We start from the raw sequence: 19664 nt of genomic DNA on the forward strand, positions 1-19664 counted from the left end.
ACAGGCCTCGCACCAGGTCCCGGGCACTTGCGGGTGGGCGTGCTCAATGGCAGAACACGTGGAGCTGAGCCCTGTGAGAGGTGGGACCCAGAGAGGGGGCTGGGGCCGAATGGGTGTAAAGGTGGCAGGTGATGCCAGGCCTGTGCCAGCTTCTGGGTATTTTGATTTTTGGGCCTTCAGAGGCATTGCAGAGATTGGAAGTGCAAACCCGATCCTTGTGCAGCCTCCCAACAGCCAAGGCAGGGTGGCACCCGAGGAACACCTGTCCCTGGTACCCTCGGGAAGTGGCTGCTTGGTGGCCAGTGACATTTTGGAGGTCACCCCACCACCCCAGGTGTCTGATCTGCATTCTCATTCTCTCTGCAGCTGCTTACCGCAATCTCGGTCAGAATTTGTGGGGGCCCCACAGATATGGGTGCCTGGCTGGGGTCCGGGTGCGGACAGTGGTCTCGGGCTCGTGTGCTGCACACAGCCTCCTCATCACCACGGAAGGGAAGCTGTGGAGCTGGGGTGAGTACTGTGCGGGTGCTGGGCACTGGGGACCACTGTCACCAGCTGTCCCCACACAGCACGTTCTTCTGTTTGCCTGGAAAAGAGACTCGCGTCTTATAAGGCTGGGCTCCTTCGTTCACAGCCCACGTCTTTTTTCCTAATTCCCAGCTCGTCTCTTGTCTACACGCTACATGCAGATCCCCTTCCCCCCTGACATTTTTTGCCCATACGCAGCCCCTACTTCTTTGATTCCTTGCGTTTACACAAGGAACATTTTCCTGAATCTTCTGCCCGAAGCTTGATCTTTTCTGATACTGAGGTGTGTGAGTGTGTTAGGCAGGCTGTCCTTCCAGCAGACAGTTTCCTTCCTCTTTGAGGCATGATATGACATGAGACCTCTGTTGCTGCCACTTGAAATGCCACTGGCTTTTCTACCTCCCGCCTCATGTCATAGGATGCTGCGTCCCTGCCACCATGGCCCTCGTGTCTGAGGTCTGCGCAAGTCTGGTCTGCAGGCTTGGCAGCTCACTGTCCGTGTTGTCTGCTTCTTAGGATATTTCCCCAGATACTTCAGTTTGCGTTTTTGGAGTTGTTCGGCTTTCCCTTCTGTTTTTCCTCACTTGGGCACTCGGGATGGGTTCCAGTTCTTCTGTTAGCCTCTGTCCACGGCACTGTCCTCTGTAGCCGGCCGGCCCATTCCTGCCCGTGTCCTCTTCCAGATCATTCCAATCATAGGGTATGGGCTAAGGCTCATTTTATCCCCAGCCCTTTTGGTGGCTCCCGGCCTCTGCCTCCAGCGGGGCATATTGGCGTTTGTCCCCACCCTTTGTTGCTGGTCCTCTGGCTAGCTTTTAGTCCATATGACTGCATTTTTATTTTGGGCTGTTTGAACCGTTTTTTGTGATTTCATGAGCTGCTGTACCAAAGTCCAAATATATTAACATCTGTTGTCTTCCCTGCACATGGCTAATTTTGTAATTCTGTTGAAAAAAGCTAAAGTGTGTCTGGCCCAAATTTATACTTTATAGTCTCTTGATGACATGCTGACATTGCCACAGTTTTTGTTTTCTCCCGGTTGGCATAGATGTGTGTCCCTTCCCCCAGAGCACCCCTCCTACTTTGTGTTCCAACACTGAACACAGCCTTTTATGTCAGTGTCCCAAACTTAAAATACCTTAGTTCTGATCTCTCGCTGAGCTTCACTTGCGTGGTGGCTCTGAAAGCGCCCTCAGTTCTGACCCTGTGGGCAGGGACAATGTATGTCCCGCCATCAAGACGTGTGATCCCCGAGCAGACAGTGCAGTTGGTGAGGACAGGGTTGGAGGTGTCACAGGCCCACTGCTCGCCACTCTAGAAGGCAGAGGGGCGGCGTCTGGTGTGAGTGTAGAGTACCATGGGAGGGTGGCTGACGCATTGCTCATGTGGGGTCTCCATCTGTGGCCTGCTCACCCTGTCCTGCCACATCTCAGTCCACTGAGACTTGCACTTGTTGCTCTGTATTCACGTGCCTTTCACATGAACTTGGGCAGCTCCCATTGGAAGCTGGTGTATCTGCCTCTCCTGCTCGAGTGCCAGTGCTGGCCCTTCAGCCCGCCATTCTTTAATTAGAGCGAGTCAGAAGCTGGTTTCCCTTCGTCGCAATTCCTTCCGTAGTCAGAGGCTGCTCCTGCAAGCCTTCTCCAGGACAGCTGGAACTCATCTTAATGGCTCTGCTGTCTGCCTTTATCACAACCTAAGGGTGAAAAGTTCATTGCTGGAGAAGGTTGCAAAACCCCCTAGAATCGCCCTGACTTCTCACCACTGTAAGATCTCCGTCAGTTTCCCCACATCAGGTTACATGTGTGGTTTTTCTCTTATCGGGAGGGATCCGAGAGTGGCCGGTGAATTTTTGTTTTGGAGCTTGGTAGTTTGTGTTGAAACCTAGATGCGGTGTAGGGGCTCCCAGCCCTCCTTTTGGCCCACCCAACTTCCACGTCTGTTTGGAGTTGAATTTGGTTCTGCAGAGGACTTGGGGGTAGGAGTTGGCCCTCAGGCCTGCCTTCCGCTGGAATTCACAGATACAGGGCCTTGGTCGCACCTGCAGCAGTCCTGGAGGTGGGGCTGGGCGTGTTGTGTTGAGGGCGGATCTGTGCTTTGTCACCAGGGTTCCTGTGGCTGAGAGTCCTTGAGGGGCGATCCCTAGGGGTGGGATTGGCACTGTTATGTGAGCACCATTTACAGGGTAGAAAAAGGAAGAGAAATACTGGGCAGACACCAAATGGTCCTCAGTGGATGCCCAGAGCACCAAAGTGATTAAACTCTGGTGAGCCAGGTGTCAAAATGGGGTGCTGTCTTAAAATACATCTCAGAGGATAGGGACGGGGTGGTTGTCTTGCAGGCACTCTCAGTGGGAACGGCGTGTTTCTGCGAGCATGCCCGCCTGTGCATGGTGTCCCTACCACACTGAGCCTCTCATTTCCCTTTGTAGCAGAGACGTGGGAGGTGTGCACGGGTGGTCCCGCTGCTGCCCCAGGGAAGGAGGTCCGGGGAGCTGCAGCAGGCGCCATTCCAGTGGGCAGAGGGCCGGGGCGTTCTTTGCTCTGGATCTTTGCTCTGGGAATTTGGAGGGTACCTTCCAGAGACAGATGGGCATCATTTGAGAGTGTGTTTGTACTCGCCTTCTCCTGGTGGTGCCGCCTGGACTACCCTCTCTCTTTTCTACTTTCTCTCATGTGATCTGCAGGTCGAAATGAGAAGGGGCAGCTGGGACATGGTGACACCAAGAGAGTAGAAGCCCCTAGACTCATCGAGGGTCTTAGCCACGAAGTGATTGTGTCTGCAGCATGTGGGCGGAACCACACCTTGGCCTTGACGGGTAAGGAGGTGGCTGCTGGTGTCTCCTCTCAGTTTGGCAAGAGGCCAGATGGTCTGCCTTGGGGATGGGGCGTGGGGTGGTGGAGTTCCCCTTGTGACTCTTGGTCAGGATCAGAAAGAGGCCCTGAGAACCTGGGCATGGAGCGGCTTCTTGAGGGCATTGGGAGCCTCCCCAGTGGCCATAGGAGGCCCATCTGGGAGTAGGAGACGCTGCCCTGTGTTTCTCTGCACACCCAGTTTCTGATGTGAAATGGCTTTGCTGTGAAGCGTCTGCACTGCCAGCTTTTGGGCAGTCTCACTTGCCTTCTGCCTGGCAAATGAGCTGTTTTTATTATTTTGATGCCTTTGATTCTAAATCTAGTTCAAAACATTCACCATTATCTTCCCTTTTGTGATATTTTTCCTTCCTTCCAGAAACGGGCTCCGTGTTTGCGTTTGGGGAAAACAAGATGGGGCAGCTGGGCCTTGGCAACCAGACAGACGCTGTTCCCAGCCCCGCGCAGGTGACCCCTCCTCAGCTCCGGCTCCACGGCTTTTTGTTTCTCTTTACTTTTGTGTTTGATTTTCTAAGGTGGGGTCTCCGTTTGAGTTAATTTACCCCTTGTAAAAACAGGGTCTGGATGTTTAGTTACATGCTGTAGGGTTTTTTTGTTTGTTTTTTTGGTTTTTTTGGTTTTTTTTTGAGAACGGAGTTTCACTCTTTTTGCCCAGGCTGGAGTGCAATGGCGCAATCTCGGCTCACTGCAACCTCCGCCTCCCGGGTTCAAGTGATTCCCCTGCCTCAGCCTCCGGAGTAGCTGGGGTTACAGGCATGTGCCACCACACCTGGCTAATTTTGTATTTTTAGTAGAGACGGGGTTTCTCCATGTTGGGCAGGCTGGTCTGGAACTCCTGACCTCAGGTGATCCACCCACCTCGGCCTCCCAAAGTACTGGGATTACAGGTGTGAGCCACTGCACACAGCCTTGCTATAGTTTTTAAAACAGGCTTAGTTTGTGGTCAGGTTGAAAACCATCCTGAAAACATTTTGTTTCCAAATGGAGAAATCTGTTAGAAGTGCCTTGTCGTAAGCCTGTTCTGTTCCAAAGAAAGTGAGTGATGTTATATAGATGTAATTGTACTTCCCCCAAATACTTTGTTTTGACCTTGTATAAAGTCACCAGCCAGATGCTTAGAACACAAATACGAGATAGGCAGTCTTTTTTTTTTGGAGGGGAGACAGAGTCTCGCTCTGTTGCCAGGCTAGAGTACAGTGGCACGATCTCAGCTCACTGCAACCTCCGCCTCCCGGATTCAAGCGATTCTCCTGCCTCAGCCTCCTGCTCAGCCTCCCGAGTAGCTGGGACTACAGGCATGCTCCACCACGCCCGGCTAATTTTTGTATTTTTAGTAGAGATGGGGTTTCACCATGTTGGCCAGGATGGTCTCCGTCTCTTGACTTCCTGATCTGCCTGCCTCGGCCTCCCAAAGTGCTGGGTGTGAGCCACCGCGCCCAGGAGATAGGCAGTCTTTTTTTTTCTAAGAAACTTGAGTTGGAGGGGCGAGATTTATACCTTAAAAACAAACTACTACTAAAGGCAGAAGAATGCTAAGTGCCTAATTAGTGGTCTAGGTGATGAAGGAAGGGAGGGACTTGGTTTTATTGATCTTAAAGAGACAGTGGCTAGGCTTTGAACTGCTCTGTGCTGGGAGGGTGGGGGTCTGAGGGTGCTTCTTTACATATCTTCTAAGCTTTGTGTTCTAGAAATGCCTTCAGCTTTTGCCTTCAGAATTACTGAGTTTATTAAACTTCCGTTTGTAACCTAGTAATTGTTTCCCACCAACATGCAGAGAGGTAGAGGCTTTTTATCAGTCTTTAAAAAAAATGAAAGTCTCCTTTCTTGTCTTTTCAGATAATGTACAACGGCCAGCCAATTACCAAAATGGCCTGTGGGGCTGAATTCAGTATGATAATGGACTGCAAAGGAAACCTCTATTCCTTTGGGTGCCCTGAATATGGTCAGCTGGGTATGGAAGTACATTTTTTAAAAGCTTTGTAATCTAACTGTATATATTCAGAACTAGAGATCAGTGTGGGGCTGCACACACGTGTTAGAAATGTGGGTAATTGATCTCAGATAATAGCCTTTGTCCGTTAAGTGGATCTCATGTTCAGCAGAACAGCGCGTCCTCATTCACAGGATTATGGAGTATTGCAACACTGCCTCAATGGAAAAGTTGGGACTGGAGTCCGACAAAAGATTTCTTTTTTTCTGATTGGGGAATTCATTTATATAAAGGGATTTCAAAGTTAAAAAAAAAAAATCAGACCACCTTCATTCAATTTCACATTTAAAGATTATGCCTTTATTGAAAATGAGAAAATTACGCAAAATGAACGTTGTTCTGGAAACCCTGGCCTGGGCGATTATTTCGGGTTGCCACGTGAGGAGCCCTGGTGGACCCCCTCCCCGTGCGTCATCCCTAGCCAGAATCTAGTTGTCCAGAAACTTGTTTCTTCGATCTCATTGGTGGAAAAGGAGAATTCAGGCATCAGTTCTCAGTTAGTGGGGGGAGTGTCTTCCGACCTGATGGTCTCCGTTCTCCTTCCGGTCGGACCCTAAGTGCGGTTCCCTGAAGTGCGCTTCCCGGTTGTGGCTCTGCCTCCACTCCAGCCCCTCTGGGGAGGCCTCCGCGAGGTGTGGCGCGGGCGCCCTCTGCTGGCCGCGCGCGCTCCTGCAGCCGCAGCGCCTGGCAGATGGAAAAGGTAAAAATAGCGCCGAGCCCGCTGGCCTTAGCCTCGGGGAACAGTGACTTTGTGAAACTAAATATACTTCAAGTCAGAAGTGAATAAGAGAGAACAGCCCCTTACGCACATTTCACATTTCGCGTTGGTTGCCGGGGCGGAGCCCGAGACAGTTGGAGAGCGGTTTCCATGGCCACAGCCCTGCTGCGGTGCCCAGCAGCGGTCCGCTTCCTGCCACGTGCGCGCTCCTGCTGCCTTGGCCTCCCCTCTGCAGCCCGGCAAGTCGATTTTCCGTCAGGAAGCATGACATGCTGTTGGTGATAAAAACGGCTCACTTTCATGGAGCAGTGACTGTGTGTGCCAGGCACCATGTAAGCACTTTGTACAAATTCGCAAGTGCTCAGTTACACTCAACTTGCAGGTAGTTTGGAAATCGGCTTGATTTGTAGCTACAGAATCGCTTATTCTCAGCGTATTACTTGCTTTAAGGCAGGTGTTTGTTTCGTTGTCCAAATCCAGATAGATCACTTTTAGAATGAACCTAAATCCAACTATGGCCGTGTCTCATCCACACACACTCATGCCTTGTGCCCCCTTTTTTGCAGTGCACTGAACTGGGCTGGGCAACGCCAAGATAAGAAAGACGGAGTCTCCCTCTATCACCCGGGCTGGAGTGCAGTGGTGTGATCTCAGTTCACTGCAACCTCCACCTCCTTGGTTCAAGCAATTCTCCTGCCTCAGTCTCCCGAGTAGTTGGGACTACAGGCGCCCGCTGCCACACCCAGCTAACTTTTTTTGTATTTTTAGTAGAGACGGGGTTTCACCATGTTGACCAGGCTGGTCTCAAACGCTTGATCTCAAGTGATCTACCCGCCTCGGCCTCCCAAAGTGTTGGGATTACAGGCATGAGCCACCGTGCCCAGCCATGCCATTTAACTTTATTTTAAAGAGCTGTCACCCCTCTAGAGGGACAGGGAAGCCCGCTGTTCGATGTTTTCTGGAGTAGCTTCTGTCCTGTACTTCTGGAGAAAGCAGATGTGTGCAGCTCTTTAAAGGAGGTGGAAAAAGCAGTCACCAAATGTGCCTCCTCTCCTGTCTGGGAGTTGTGTCTGTTCAGTATCCACTGTGTCGATAGCAAATAAAAGGACTCTAATCATTTGTTGACTGCCTTGCTGAAACCTTGTCCAGAAGAGTGCAAGTGTTTAAAAATACCATTTTTGTGAGAAAAGTAATGACATATCCGGAAGCGCATTCTATTTACTATGATGCTCTTACATTCATCGTAGCCTAGAAGGTGGGGGAATTTCTTAGTGGGGACCCTCAGACTTTTATTGTTTTTTTTGATACGGAGTCTTGCTCTGTCACCAGGCTAGAGTGCAGTGGCGTGATCTCGGGTCACTGCACCCTCCGCCTCCCGGGTTCAAGCAATTCTCCTGCCTCAGCCTCCTGAGTAGCTGGGACTACAGGCGTGCGCCACCACACCTGGCTAATTTTTGTATTTTTGGTAGAGACGGGGTTTCACCATGTTGGCCAGGATGGTCTCAATCTCTTGACCTCGTGATCCGCCGACCTCAGCCTCCCAAAGTGCTGGGATTACAGGCGTGAGCCACCGCGCCCGGCCAAGACCCTCAGACTCTTAAATGGACAGATGTTCCACTGGAAGGGATTATGTCAACAGTAGAGAACTGCTGTCATAAGACAGTGATAGTGAGCAGAGACCATGCCACCGCACTCCAGCCTGGGCGACAGAGCGAGACTCCGTCTCAAAAAAAAAAAAAAAAAAAATAGAACCTGCTTATGAGATGAGTGTTATAAGGCGCCCTGTAAACAAGCCCAGGAGTTTTATTGTGTGTAGCGTAGTTGTGATTCCAGGGTGCAGTTGCTCCTTGGTAACCTGGGGGATTGCTTCCAGTGCCCCCTGTGGTTACCAAGATCTTAAGATGCTCAAGTACCTTATATAAAATGGCATAGTATTTGCATGTAACCTATATACTTAAAATCATCTCTAGATTACTTCAGTACCTAATGTGATGTAAATGTTATGTAAGTAGTTCTACTGTATGGTCTTACTTGTATTGTTTGTATTATCTTTTTTTTTTTCCTTGTTTCCTCCTCCCCTCAGATATTTTTGGACCACAGTTGGTTGAACCTGTGGCCATGGAAGGCTGACTGTATTTAAATAGCACAGTGCTCAAAAACACACATACCAATAAGGGCTGAGGTGCACACCAGCGTGCCATATGGAGGGGGATTAGCCACAAGCCGGGGGCTAGTTTACAAACTGATAACAACAAATTTTTTTGTTTGTTTTTTTTGGAGACAGAATCTTGTTCTGTCGCCCAGGCTGGAGTGCAGTGGCATGATCTCTGCTCACTGCAACCTCCACCTCCCAGGTTCAAGCGATTCTTCTGCCTCAGCCTTCCCAAGTAGCTGGACTATAGGCGCCCACCACCACGCCCAGCTAATCTTTGTTTGTTTGTTTTTGTTTTTTTAAGTAGAGACAGGCCTTCACTGTGTTGGCCAGGCTGGTCTCAAACACCTCACTTCAGGTGATCCACCCACCTCGGCCTCCCAACGTGCTGGGATTCCAGGCGTGACCCACCATGCCCAACCAAACTGATGATCACAGTGTGGGAACAGGAGCAGTTTAAAACTATCAACTACTTAGCAGCCCTGCTGCTGCAGGTGGCTGCAGGAGCTTGGGTGTCTGGCGTGTTCACAGGACTGGAGCAGCCGGGCTCCTGGTGTGTGGTGTGCTGAGCTGGGTCTTTGCGAACCAGTCCCTGGGTCATTCAGAGTGTGGGAATTGCAGGCTTTAGCCACCCATAACCATACGTTTAGGTTACTGGTAATTCATAAAAACAGAGGCCTGGGATTGCGTGTGGAGCTTTTCTGTCTATTCTTGGCCTTTCAGGGGCTCCTTGTGGTCCCTCCAGTGGGGTAGAGATCTTACTTGATAGACCATTCCTTGATCAGCAGCTTCAACTTTTTTGACTGCAACCCATTGTACAAAATAAGTTTTCTTTTGCAACCCAATCTGAACATATAATACCTTACCTGGAATTGTTGTAACATGGTGCCATTATTATGTGTAGAGTATTCTTTGTCATTCTGTTCTATTCGTTTTTAAAAAATAACTGGTCTTAGCTCACAAAATTGATTTCACTGATCCACTCACTGTGCTGTGCCTCCGATTGGAAATGCTGCCTTTGTTGACCAACGTGTGCTGGTCTAAGGCCCAGAAGGGCCAGACTGGGGTGCTGCCGGGGCTCACTACAGACTCCGTGTGAGCACTGATGCGTCCCTTGTGCTTGTGCTGCTGCTGATGGCCGGCTCTGTGGTCTCTACAGGACACAACTCAGATGGGAAGTTCATCGCCCGAGCACAGCGGATAGAGTACGACTGTGAACTAGTTCCCCGGCGAGTGGCCATCTTCATTGAGAAGACGAAAGATGGACAGATTCTGCCTGTACCAAACGTGGTTGTACGAGACGTGGCCTGTGGCGCTAACCACACGGTGAGGCTCGGCTTTTCTCACTTCCTGAGAGTCGCACCAGGATGGAGGGGGTGTTTATGCTCAAGTTTCCTGACGCTTGGCTTTGGCTAGGAACTGATCCCAGGTAGACATCTGCTTGCTTCTTCAAGAGGGCTTTGCACCTTGGCCAAAGGGTCCTTGGTCCCAGGGCAGGGTTCCCTGTCACTGCCTCCTATGTTAACTTCTCCCGTGATTTAAATAGACACATCTTAAACACGTAGATGTTTTGCCGCCCTCACCTGCACCTTAAGGTAAGCACTTTCTGCTTTTGGCTTTTATCTAACATAACATCACAGACATCTTTCCAGGTCAGTAGATGGTGCCTCATACTGGGGATGTGAGTCGTTTTTAATCAGTAGGTTGTCCCCCCAACCCTTTTTTTTTTGGAGACAGTTTTGCTCTTGTTGCCCAGGCTGGAGTGCAATGGCGTGATCTCGGCTCACCACAGCTTCCACCTCCCAGGTTCAAGCAATTCTCCTGCCTCAGCCTCCCGAGTAGCTGGGATTACAGGCATGCGCCACCATGCCCCGGCTAGTTTTGTATTTTCAGTAGAGACAGGGTTTCTCCATGTTGGTCAGGCTGGTCTCAAACTCCTGACCTCAGGTGATCTGCCCACCTCGGCCTCTCAAAGTGCTGGGATTACAGGTGTGAGCCACCGCGCCTGGCCTAGGTTGTTTCTTTAAAGGTCACTTTAGATAAACTGCAGTGCAATCTTTTGTTTGTGTATCTTTTTTTTTTTTTTTTTTTATTTGAGGCGGAGTTTCACTTTTTCACCCAGGCTGGAATGCAGTGTTGAGATCTCAACTCACTGCAACCTCTGTCTTCCTGTTTCAAGCTATTCTCCTGCCTCAGCCTCCTGAGTAGCTGGGATTAGAGGCACCTGCCACCATTCCTGGCTAATTTTGTATTTTTAGTAGAGATGGGGTTTCACCATGTTGGCCAGGCTGGTCTCAAACTCCTGACCTCGTGATCCACCTGCCTCGGCCTCCCAAAGTGCTGGGATTACAGGTGTGAGCCACCGTGCCCGGCTGTTAGTGTATCTTTTAATTTTAATGGCCTTCCTGTGGTTCTTCTGTCTGAGAATGCCTAGGAGTCTCTTTGTTCTATGCTTTGTTGAAAAAGCCTGGGCTAGGATTCCAGAGATCAAGTTGGTCCTCCCCACTGAGTGGTCTCAGCTCACCACCTCCTTCCCTTGGAATCTTCTTGCCGATGAAGAATGCCCAGGGAATTGGGCTAGGACTAGGGTAGGAGATTTCAGTTCGTGCAAGTCCAAAAACTGATTTGTTTTGTCTGATGTAGTCAGGGGAAATAAAGTTGGCTCTTGTTTAGGGCCTTATAGGTCAAGTTTTTTAGTAAGTTGTAGATTCACATGGTTTAGACATGAAACATCAAAGAACTGAATTGGCATGTCAGAAGATGGGAAAACGAGACTGAAGAAGATAAATCTTAAACACTTGAAGTGTCTCTGAGTTCATTTCATCAGTGACCAGGTACAGGTTACCTCTGTACCTGTGGGTGAGGGAAGTCTAAAGAAAAACCCAGGCCGGGCGCAGTGGTTCATGTTTGTAATCACAGGACTTTGGGAGGCCAAGGTGGGCAGATCATTTGAGACCAGTCTGAGCAACATGGTGAGACCCCCATCTCTACAAAAAAAACCACAAAAATCAGCTGGGCATGGTGGTGCACACCCAAGTCCTAGCGACTTGGGAGGCTGAGGTAGGAGAATCACTTGAGCCCAGGAGGTGGAGGTTGTGGTGAGCCGTGATCGTGCCATTGCATTCCAGCCTAGGTAACAGAGCACGAGACCCTCTCGAGGGGGGGAAAAAAAACGAAAAATCCAGGAACAGGTAGGCCTTTTCTCTTCTGTTCTTTCTGCAATTGAATCTGTTTTTTTTGTTTTTTTGTTTTTTTTTGAGATGGAGTCTCATTCTGTCACCCAGGCTGGAGTGCAGTGACACTATCTCGGCTCACTGCAGCCTCCGCCTCCCAGGTTCAAGAGATTCTCCTGTCTCAGCCTCCTGAGTAGCTGGGATTACAGGTGCACACCACTGTGCCCAGCTAATTTTTTTGTATTTTAGTAGAGATGGGTTTCACCATGTTGCCCAGGCTGGTCTTGAATTCCTGAGTTCAGGCAATCCACCTGCCTCGGCCTCCCAACGTGCTAGGATTACAGGCATGAGCCACTGCGCCTGGCTGAATCTCTGTTGTAATGGGAATCAAATGATTGCTGAACTCTCAGGAGACATAGCCCTGTTGCTTCCGATTAAGGAAAGGGTTAAGACTTGTCACTTAAATAAATAGCACAAAACAGGATTGGAAAATGGAGTCCCTGGCGGAGAAAATAGCAAACTGGGCTTATTGAATGCATGCCATTTTGCTACACTTGCTCCTGTTGCCTCCTCCCCCACTGCTGGAGGCGGGAGGTAGAGGATCTTTCTGCTGGAGGCAGGCAAAGGATATTTCTTTGGTTTTTGGAGACAGGGTTTCACCATGTTGGCCAGGCTGGTTTCAAACTCCTGACCTCAAGTGATCCACCCGCCTTGGCCTCCCAAAGTGTTGGGATTAGATGTGAACCACCGTGCCCAGCTGGTAGGGGATCTTGAATGTTGCTGTTCCTTTGCCCTTAGCATTTGCACCAGGTTGTCTGCACAGAAACGATGACCCCTCTTGTTGCCTGTTGGAAGTCTGTTTGTTCCAACCCTGTGTTTTCTTTCCTTGCAGCTGGTCCTGGACTCCCAGAAGCGAGTCTTCTCCTGGGGCTTCGGTGGCTATGGCCGGCTGGGCCACGCAGAGCAGAAGGATGAGATGGTCCCCCGCCTGGTGAAGCTGTTTGACTTCCCTGGGCGTGGGGCTTCCCAGATCTATGCTGGTTACACCTGCTCCTTTGCTGTCAGTGAAGTGGGTTAGTGATCTCTGCCCCCTGGCTTATCAGTGCTCTGGTGCGGAACCGTGTAGCCATTGTCCTGTCCCTAGACCACGAACCCCAATTCTCTTTACCTCCCAGTGTTCTTTATTTTTTTGAGACAGGAACTCGTTGTGTTGTCCAGGCTGGTGTCGAACTCCTGGGCTCAAGCAGTCCTACCATCATAGCGTCCTGAGTAGCTGGGACTGCACGGGCACGCTACCACGCCCGGCTCCAGTTATCTTTTAGACAGAACACTTGTTTGCCATCCCGTCCTCTTTTCACCCTGATAATACTGAAGATGAGACTCAGCTCTCGATGTCTGGTCACGCTGGGAACATGTTTTGTCTTCCCTCAGGTGGTCTGTTTTTCTGGGGGGCCACCAACACCTCCCGTGAATCTACCATGTACCCAAAAGCAGTGCAGGACCTCTGTGGCTGGAGAATCCGGAGCCTGGCTTGTGGGTAGGTGGCCGCATCTCCTGTGGGTATGAGGTCTCTTCCTTTCTTGGGGGTGTCAGACACACCCATGGGGTGCCCCTCCCTGATAGGGCTCTGTTTCTGCTGCCTGTTGGGCTGTCCTCAGCAGGCCATCTGACACACTGAATCCCAGAGTCCGGGGGTACAGGAGGGGAGAGGGCCCATTCGCTGCTAGAACAGATGGCTGTTCCCTGTCTTGTGGGAAGAAAGTCATTTTGAAGGTTTCTGTTCAAAGAAATACACAAGCAGAGCTTGATGTGTTCCTACGCTGCAGGTTGAAAATTATACGTAGTTGGAAACATAGTAGGACTTGAGTTGCTCTGACACTGGGAAGACGACATTGTCTTGGCAGCAGTGGTTTGTAGTTAATTTCAGGACACCTGTTGAGTTAGCTAGCACTTCTTGCTGAGGAGTTGGATTTATCAGCTGGCAGGTGTGGGTGGAACAGTATGAGGGGCCTCTGTCGGCGTGGCTTTAATCTGTTGAAGCCTCTAGCCCTGCCCAAATCATTATGCATGAAGGCTGCTCCCTCTGGAACAGGCTTTCACTCTATCCTGATCTGGTCTCCTCTTCCCAAAGCGACCTCCCACTGAGAGAGAGCTGTGCAGGATGCACAGCAAGGTCCCTTGCCTTTGGCCCCTAGGCCTGTCTAAGGGCTTTGTTGTTTTGTTGAAGCGTTGAGTGGCCTGCATGGAACAATCTTAGGGTTGAGGAGAAACCTGTTGGCCCTGTTATTGTGTTTGCTACTTGGAATGAGTACGCCAAGGGAAAAGTGGCAGCTCACACTCATGCCCTTGAGCCATAGCTGCGTGGGTCCAGGTCTGGGGCTGCTGGCCCTGCAGTGACATCCTGCCTGTTTGCAGGAAGAGCAGCATCATTGTGGCCGCCGACGAGAGCACTATCAGCTGGGGTCCGTCACCGACCTTTGGGGAACTGGTAAGCTGTCACCTGTGCGGGTCAGGGGAAGTGGAGCCAGTCAGGGTGGCTCATGGCCTTTGGGTTCTCTCCACCTGTCTCCCAAAACACACAGAAGAAAAACATTTGGGATTTCCCCCTTGTTGTATTAAGGTTTGCAACACAATTGAGTCCCATGAGTTTTCAAGGACAATTCTGTGCTAGTCAGATAATTCTGAGTCATCTCTGCACATTTGTAAACTCTGAAAATTGGGACTTTTCAGATCCAGTTTCCCCTTGCATTTTGTAAACCACAGTTGGGTTATGGGAGGAAAAGGGCCTGTTTGTTCCCTCTCCCCTGGAGGCCTAAGTCAGTGGGAAACACAGTTGTGGGTGATTTGGGGACATTCTTCATTTTTCCAAATTGAGTTTAAACCTGTGTTTCTGTTGTTAATACCAGTTACTTGAGCGATGAGGTTAGAACTCATGGCCCTCAATTTCACACACGTGGCCTTCCGCAAACAAATGTCTTTCATTCTTAGGTCCTGGTGCTAGGTGAGTCTTCTTTTTTTTTTTTTTTTGAGATGGAGTTTCTCTGTCACCCAGGCTGGAGTGCAGTGGCGCGATCTTGGCTCACTGCACCCTCTGTCTCCCAGCTTCAGCCTCCTGAGTAGCTGGGACTATAGGCGTTTGCCACCACGCCCAGCTAATTTTTGTATTTTTGGTAGAGATGGGGTTTCAGCATGTTGGCCAGGCTGTCTTGAACTCCTGACCTTAGGTGATCCACCCGCCTCAACCTCCCAAAGTGCTGGGATTACAGGCGTGAGCCACCGCACCCGGCCAAGGCGGGTCTTTGAGTTTTTGTTAGGAAGACTAGCTTGGCTGTGGAGTGCATCCTGATCTGCTTACACTAGTCACGGTTTGATTCTCCGCTTAACTCTTGGTGGTCTTAGTTTTAGTCCCTTATTTCTTGTTAGAAGCACAGTCTGTCTCCCTCTCCTGCACTCTTGTGGTTGCAAGGTACTCTTGTGGTTGATGGAGAGGAGGGGAAGGAAGGGCATTCCTTGGTCTCTTGAGCTGTGGCTGGGATGGATGGTGAATGCACCTTTTTCTTGGGGCTCTGCACACCCTTGGAGTCTGGCTCAGATGCTCTGGTGGCCCGATTTGAAACATTGACAGGAAAGAGACAGAGCCTGGCCCAGTTTCTACAGATAGTTCTTAGAGGAGGAAGGATGTTTTCTGGGGCCTATCAGAAATAGACTTTGACCTTCTAAATATAAATTTTGAAGCTAGAGGGGAGCAAGGGAGACTTTTTGGGGAGCTTCTCAAGGGTGAGAAGTTGGCCTGGCACCTTGGAGGGAACATCTACTGTGTGGGAAGGCCCGAGGTGGGGCCTGGCAGGAGATGAAACCAGGGACATGTGGGCAGGCCTGGGCTGGGGAGGGAGGGTCCTCCTCTCCCGCCCTGTGGGACCCTCTGTTTTACCTGAGCCAGGGCCTTCAACCTTTCAATCGCCCAGCTCCACACCTTTGCACAAGACTCCCCCTTAGCTGCGCCAATTCGTCCAGTTCCTTCTACCTCTGGGAGGGAAACTGGTTCTCTGGTGCTATTGCTAATAGTCTCCCTGTCACGCTTAAGCCCTTTTATTTTGTTTTGTTTTGTTTTGGATGGTGATTATTCCACTCTGGATGGTGGAGGCATCAAGGGCATTTGGTCAGCCCGTGTTCTTGGTCGCTTTGGTCCTGAAGGGCTGCAGTTGCCATTCTTCCTGCACTCGTGGTGTCATCTCTTGTCACCAGTGCCATACTCCCCAGAAGGGACTTGTGCACACAGAAGTCCTGCAGGCTAGAGTTGGGCACCTTGGTCTTCCTTAGGTTAAGCGCTAGTCGCCTGCTGGCGGCACCTTTTGTGGATAAACTTGGATGATTCCACCTGGCCCTTGTGTGCAAGGGTGGCCGGGCTTGTCATGGGCCAGAGGGCATCATCACTGGCTTCTGGTTAGTGGGGGCCAGGAAATGTTGCCGTGATTCCCCACTTGTGGACTGAGCCACATGGATCCCCGATTGCGAACATCTTGTTTGCTTCGCCAGGGCTACGGGGACCACAAGCCCAAGTCTTCCACTGCAGCCCAGGAGGTGAAGACTCTGGATGGCATTTTCTCAGAGCAGGTGAGTGGGGGCAGCTGTGCCAGCTCGGGGACATGTCCGTGCCCAGTGGTATGTCACTCCTCATGATTTTGATCATCGCAGTCTGTTTGAGTTGTCTTGTTTACCATCTCAGCTGGCTTTCCTGGTGTCTCACGCTAAGATTTGTTTGAGAGGTAACAATCATCTGCAGGAGAGAGTGCACAGGGTTGCTGGCCAGGCTGGGTGGCTGTCCTCACCCTTGATGACAGATGGCACCAACTGGCCGCAGCAGATCCACTCTCGGGCGAGCACATCGCTCGCGTCTCCATCACACCCAGGACTCAGATCCACTGGGCTGGAGGCAGGTCCGCAGGTCCGCAGGTCCACGGAGTAGAGGCTGCGTGGCTGCAGGAGTCAGATGGCGGGGTGAGGCCCCTGCGGCTCAGTCAGCCAACCTGCTGGCCCTGTCTGCCAAGACACAGAGAGGGGTGGTGCACCTCACCCAGGCAGGATTGTGAGCCAGAGAAGAGGGGGGATGGAAGTGGAGCTGGAGCCATGTCCCCACCTGTCCCTGCTGATAAGAGGTGGCCCAGTGGGCTTCCTTCCAGCTGGGTCTCCCAGGGCAGCCTGGAAGGCTCTGATTGGCAGAGCATTGGTGGCAGTCACATGGAAACTAGCTGTCTTGGGCAGAGGGGCTTTTTGCAGTTTTCAAGGGCACTCTTGTTTTTCTCCATGCTGACCCGCTTTAGCAGCCCAGTTTCCAGAGTCTCTTCAACGCATTAATGAGCCCAGGCGCCTCAGGCACACCCAACGCTGATTTGTCCCCCCAGGTCGCCATGGGCTACTCACACTCCTTGGTGATAGCAAGAGATGAAAGTGAGACTGAGAAAGAGAAGATCAAGAAACTGCCAGAATACAACCCCCGAACCCTCTGATGCTCCCGGAGACGACTCCGACTCCACACCTCTCGCGGCAGCTGTCATTTCCATGTGCACTGGGACGGGAAGTCAAACGAGGAATTTAAAAAAGCAAAAGTTGACCGAAGGTGCATTTTTGTTTAGACTCCCTGAGGTTCCGTTTTACACATGATCCAACGTTAACTACCTTTTTTTCTGTATGCTTTCCAAAGTCCCTTTTTTTTCCCTTAATGTTGAATTAAAATACTTGCTCATAGTTGATTTACCATTCCTACAAAAGAGGCAGAAACTTTGAGCAATCTAGGTTTTTTTTTTTTAAGTTTTTTCTTTCTTCCTCTCCTGAATACACTCCCCAAAACACCCCTTTCCAGTTACAATTAGCATCGTGATCCAAGCAGATGCCACATGGAAGAGGAATCGCCATTTACTCAGAAAGAATGTCCCTTACAGGAACCGGCAGCAGCTAGGCAAAGTCACCGGCCCGCCTCCATCCAAAATCACGCTCGCGTGCTTCGGAAGCATCCGGGTCACTCCTTCTCCGCTTTTTCTTGCAGATGGGCCTAGGCCGGTGTCGGTTCTGTTTCTCCCCCTGGCTGCCTGTACGCCCACATCCTTCTGGCTGCGACATTATAGAATCGGCCGTGTCCCCCCTGGTGGGGGATTGGGGATCTGTGTTTAGCCATTTATATCTACTTTAGCTGTTAAAGAGGTCCAAATGAAAATCAGGTGATTGTGGAACCATGGGGACTTGGGGGTGGGGCAGAGGTGGGAACATTTGTATCAGTTGAGTCAGCTTGGTGGCTCCCTGTGGAGCCAGGGCTGAGCCTTGTCACACGCACTCGCCAATTATGAGATGGATCAGCCAGCAGTCAAGTGCATTCTCCAGTCCTTGCAAGAAGGATCAGCCCTTTCTGTGCCAGCCTCGATCGCCTTGTGCTTTGGTCTCTTTTTCTCCCCCGCCTGGATCCTGCCTTGCGCGGGCCGTCCTGTTGCTGAGACTCGGGGTACCGCTCTGCTGACCCAGCTCCCTTTAGTCACGTTTGCTTGGCTCTGGTACCAAATAGTTGGGATTACCGAAGAGTCCCCTTCCTTGCGTGTCAGCACGGATGCTGTGACTGCCACCTGCGTCCCCGTCAAGTGCCCGTGCCCGAGCTTGCCGCCGTGTGTGCTGCGCTGAGTGAGTTATGAGGTGCCTTTCCCGGAACCCTCCTCTCGCCTGGACCCAAGAGAGGCGACAGCTGTGGCTGGGGCTCTTGGTTTCCAGAGGGTCTGGACTGGTTTGGGTGCTTTAAAATAGATATTTAGTTCAGTGGTGCTTATGGGGGAGATGGGACTAGAACTTAAGTGTGAGACTTGGGTGGATGGGAAAGTTAAATATTGGTCTCTTCAAGTTTTTTTTTTTTCTTTTGCTATTGTTACCACTTGTCACTGTCTCCATGTTAAAATGCCAAAAATGATCTAGTTGTTGTTGCTTTTTTCCCTATTTTCCACCCCAGTCGCTCCTTACCGTGACTCCTGCCCTTGGAGGGCATGTAGCAGTGTCTGTCCTGCCAGTCCCAAGGCCCTGTGGGAGGAGACTGGCCTGCATCTCTCTAAGACTTAGTCTGACGCCACGCGCATCTCTTGTTCTGTGTTCAATCAGTAGTCCAGGGGAGAAGCTTCTGCTACTTCAGAGCTTTGCTAAACTAACCTAATTTGTCCAAATCACCCCAAAACCACCATCTCTGACTTAAGCTTCCATGCGACAGCCTGATCCGTTTCCCTGGACAGGTCTCTTTCCTGGAATGCAGCCCAGGCACCTGTGCTCCTGGCACCCTTGAGGTCTCTCCTTTGAGTCGTGGTCACCGAGAGGGTTGAGGACGCAGCACCCGAGGTCCCAGCCTTTGCAGGAGCCTCCCTGGGCTTAGCTGGACTTAGATCTTCGGTGGCCTCATGTAAACCTGGCAGCCAGCTCTTCTAGAACCCTAGCCCAGGGACTGGAGCAGGAAAGGGACCTTCAAAGTGAAGACTGCCTTGACCCGCAGCTCCTTCTGGCTTAGGTTGAAAAATGGGTTAAATCCTTTAAAACAAGGAGTTGTGGGGGAAGGGTGCCGTGCACTCCTAGAGAAAGGTACACAGTTGCCCGGTTGGGAATGTGCTTGGCGCTGACCCTGCGGGCATCTGACTGGTCTTCCAGCTCAGGAAAAAGAATTTGAAAGAGGCTTAGCGTGAAGGGGAATCAAAGAGGAGGTTGTGATTTGGTCGAAGGTGCCTGGTTTAGTGCTGTAATTGTCTTATTATTTTTTTTTATATATATATTTCTTGGAGTAAACATTTTAAATAAACAACATCATTGTCTACTGTCTTGGATTTTGCATTTCTTTTTCGGTTGGAACGGAGCTCTGTTTTTCTTAACTCCTTGTATGTGTACCTCCTAAGCCCTGGCACCCACAGAAGGTGGTGCCAGGAGACAGGTGACCCCAGGGGAGCTTCCAGGTTTAAACTGCACTGGTTGAAGTGAGTGGATCCCCCAACTCTGCCCCATGAAATGCTAGGGGAGTGGGACAGAGTCAGTACCTCAGTTGTCCAATTCAGAAGTGGAGTTCTTCGCATTTTCACTGGGGCTTTGAGAGGAAAAAATAAGTCATGGGAGGCATCCAGCATGGTGACTGCATGTGCACCCACTCCCCAGACTTCAGCAGGGGGCTCTGGTCAGGCCCCGGCCGTGGCTTCAGGCCAGTGCTGCTCTGTGCAGGCATTGT

General features: G+C 50.8%; 1 protein-coding gene across 2 annotated transcripts in view; it reads left to right on the forward strand.

Moving 5' to 3' along the window:
• The window catches only part of RCC2 (regulator of chromosome condensation 2), a 33037-nt gene extending 13770 nt beyond the window's left edge, over positions 1-19267 (forward strand). For both annotated transcript variants that reach the window (XM_034956643.3, XM_034956649.3), the window contains exons 4-13: positions 367-510; positions 3215-3346; positions 3760-3848; positions 5238-5352; positions 9421-9587; positions 12327-12507; positions 12866-12971; positions 13850-13922; positions 15971-16048; positions 16837-19267. In XM_034956643.3, coding sequence (XP_034812534.1) covers positions 367-510; positions 3215-3346; positions 3760-3848; positions 5238-5352; positions 9421-9587; positions 12327-12507; positions 12866-12971; positions 13850-13922; positions 15971-16048; positions 16837-16941 — 1190 coding nt within the window. In that variant the 3' untranslated portion in view covers positions 16942-19267. The remainder of the gene's footprint in view (positions 1-366; positions 511-3214; positions 3347-3759; positions 3849-5237; positions 5353-9420; positions 9588-12326; positions 12508-12865; positions 12972-13849; positions 13923-15970; positions 16049-16836) is intronic.
• Positions 19268-19664: the final 397 nt, after the last annotated feature.

This window comes from Pan paniscus, chromosome 1 (genome assembly GCF_029289425.2).
Source record: "Pan paniscus chromosome 1, NHGRI_mPanPan1-v2.0_pri, whole genome shotgun sequence".
Lineage (NCBI taxonomy): Eukaryota > Metazoa > Chordata > Mammalia > Primates > Hominidae > Pan > Pan paniscus.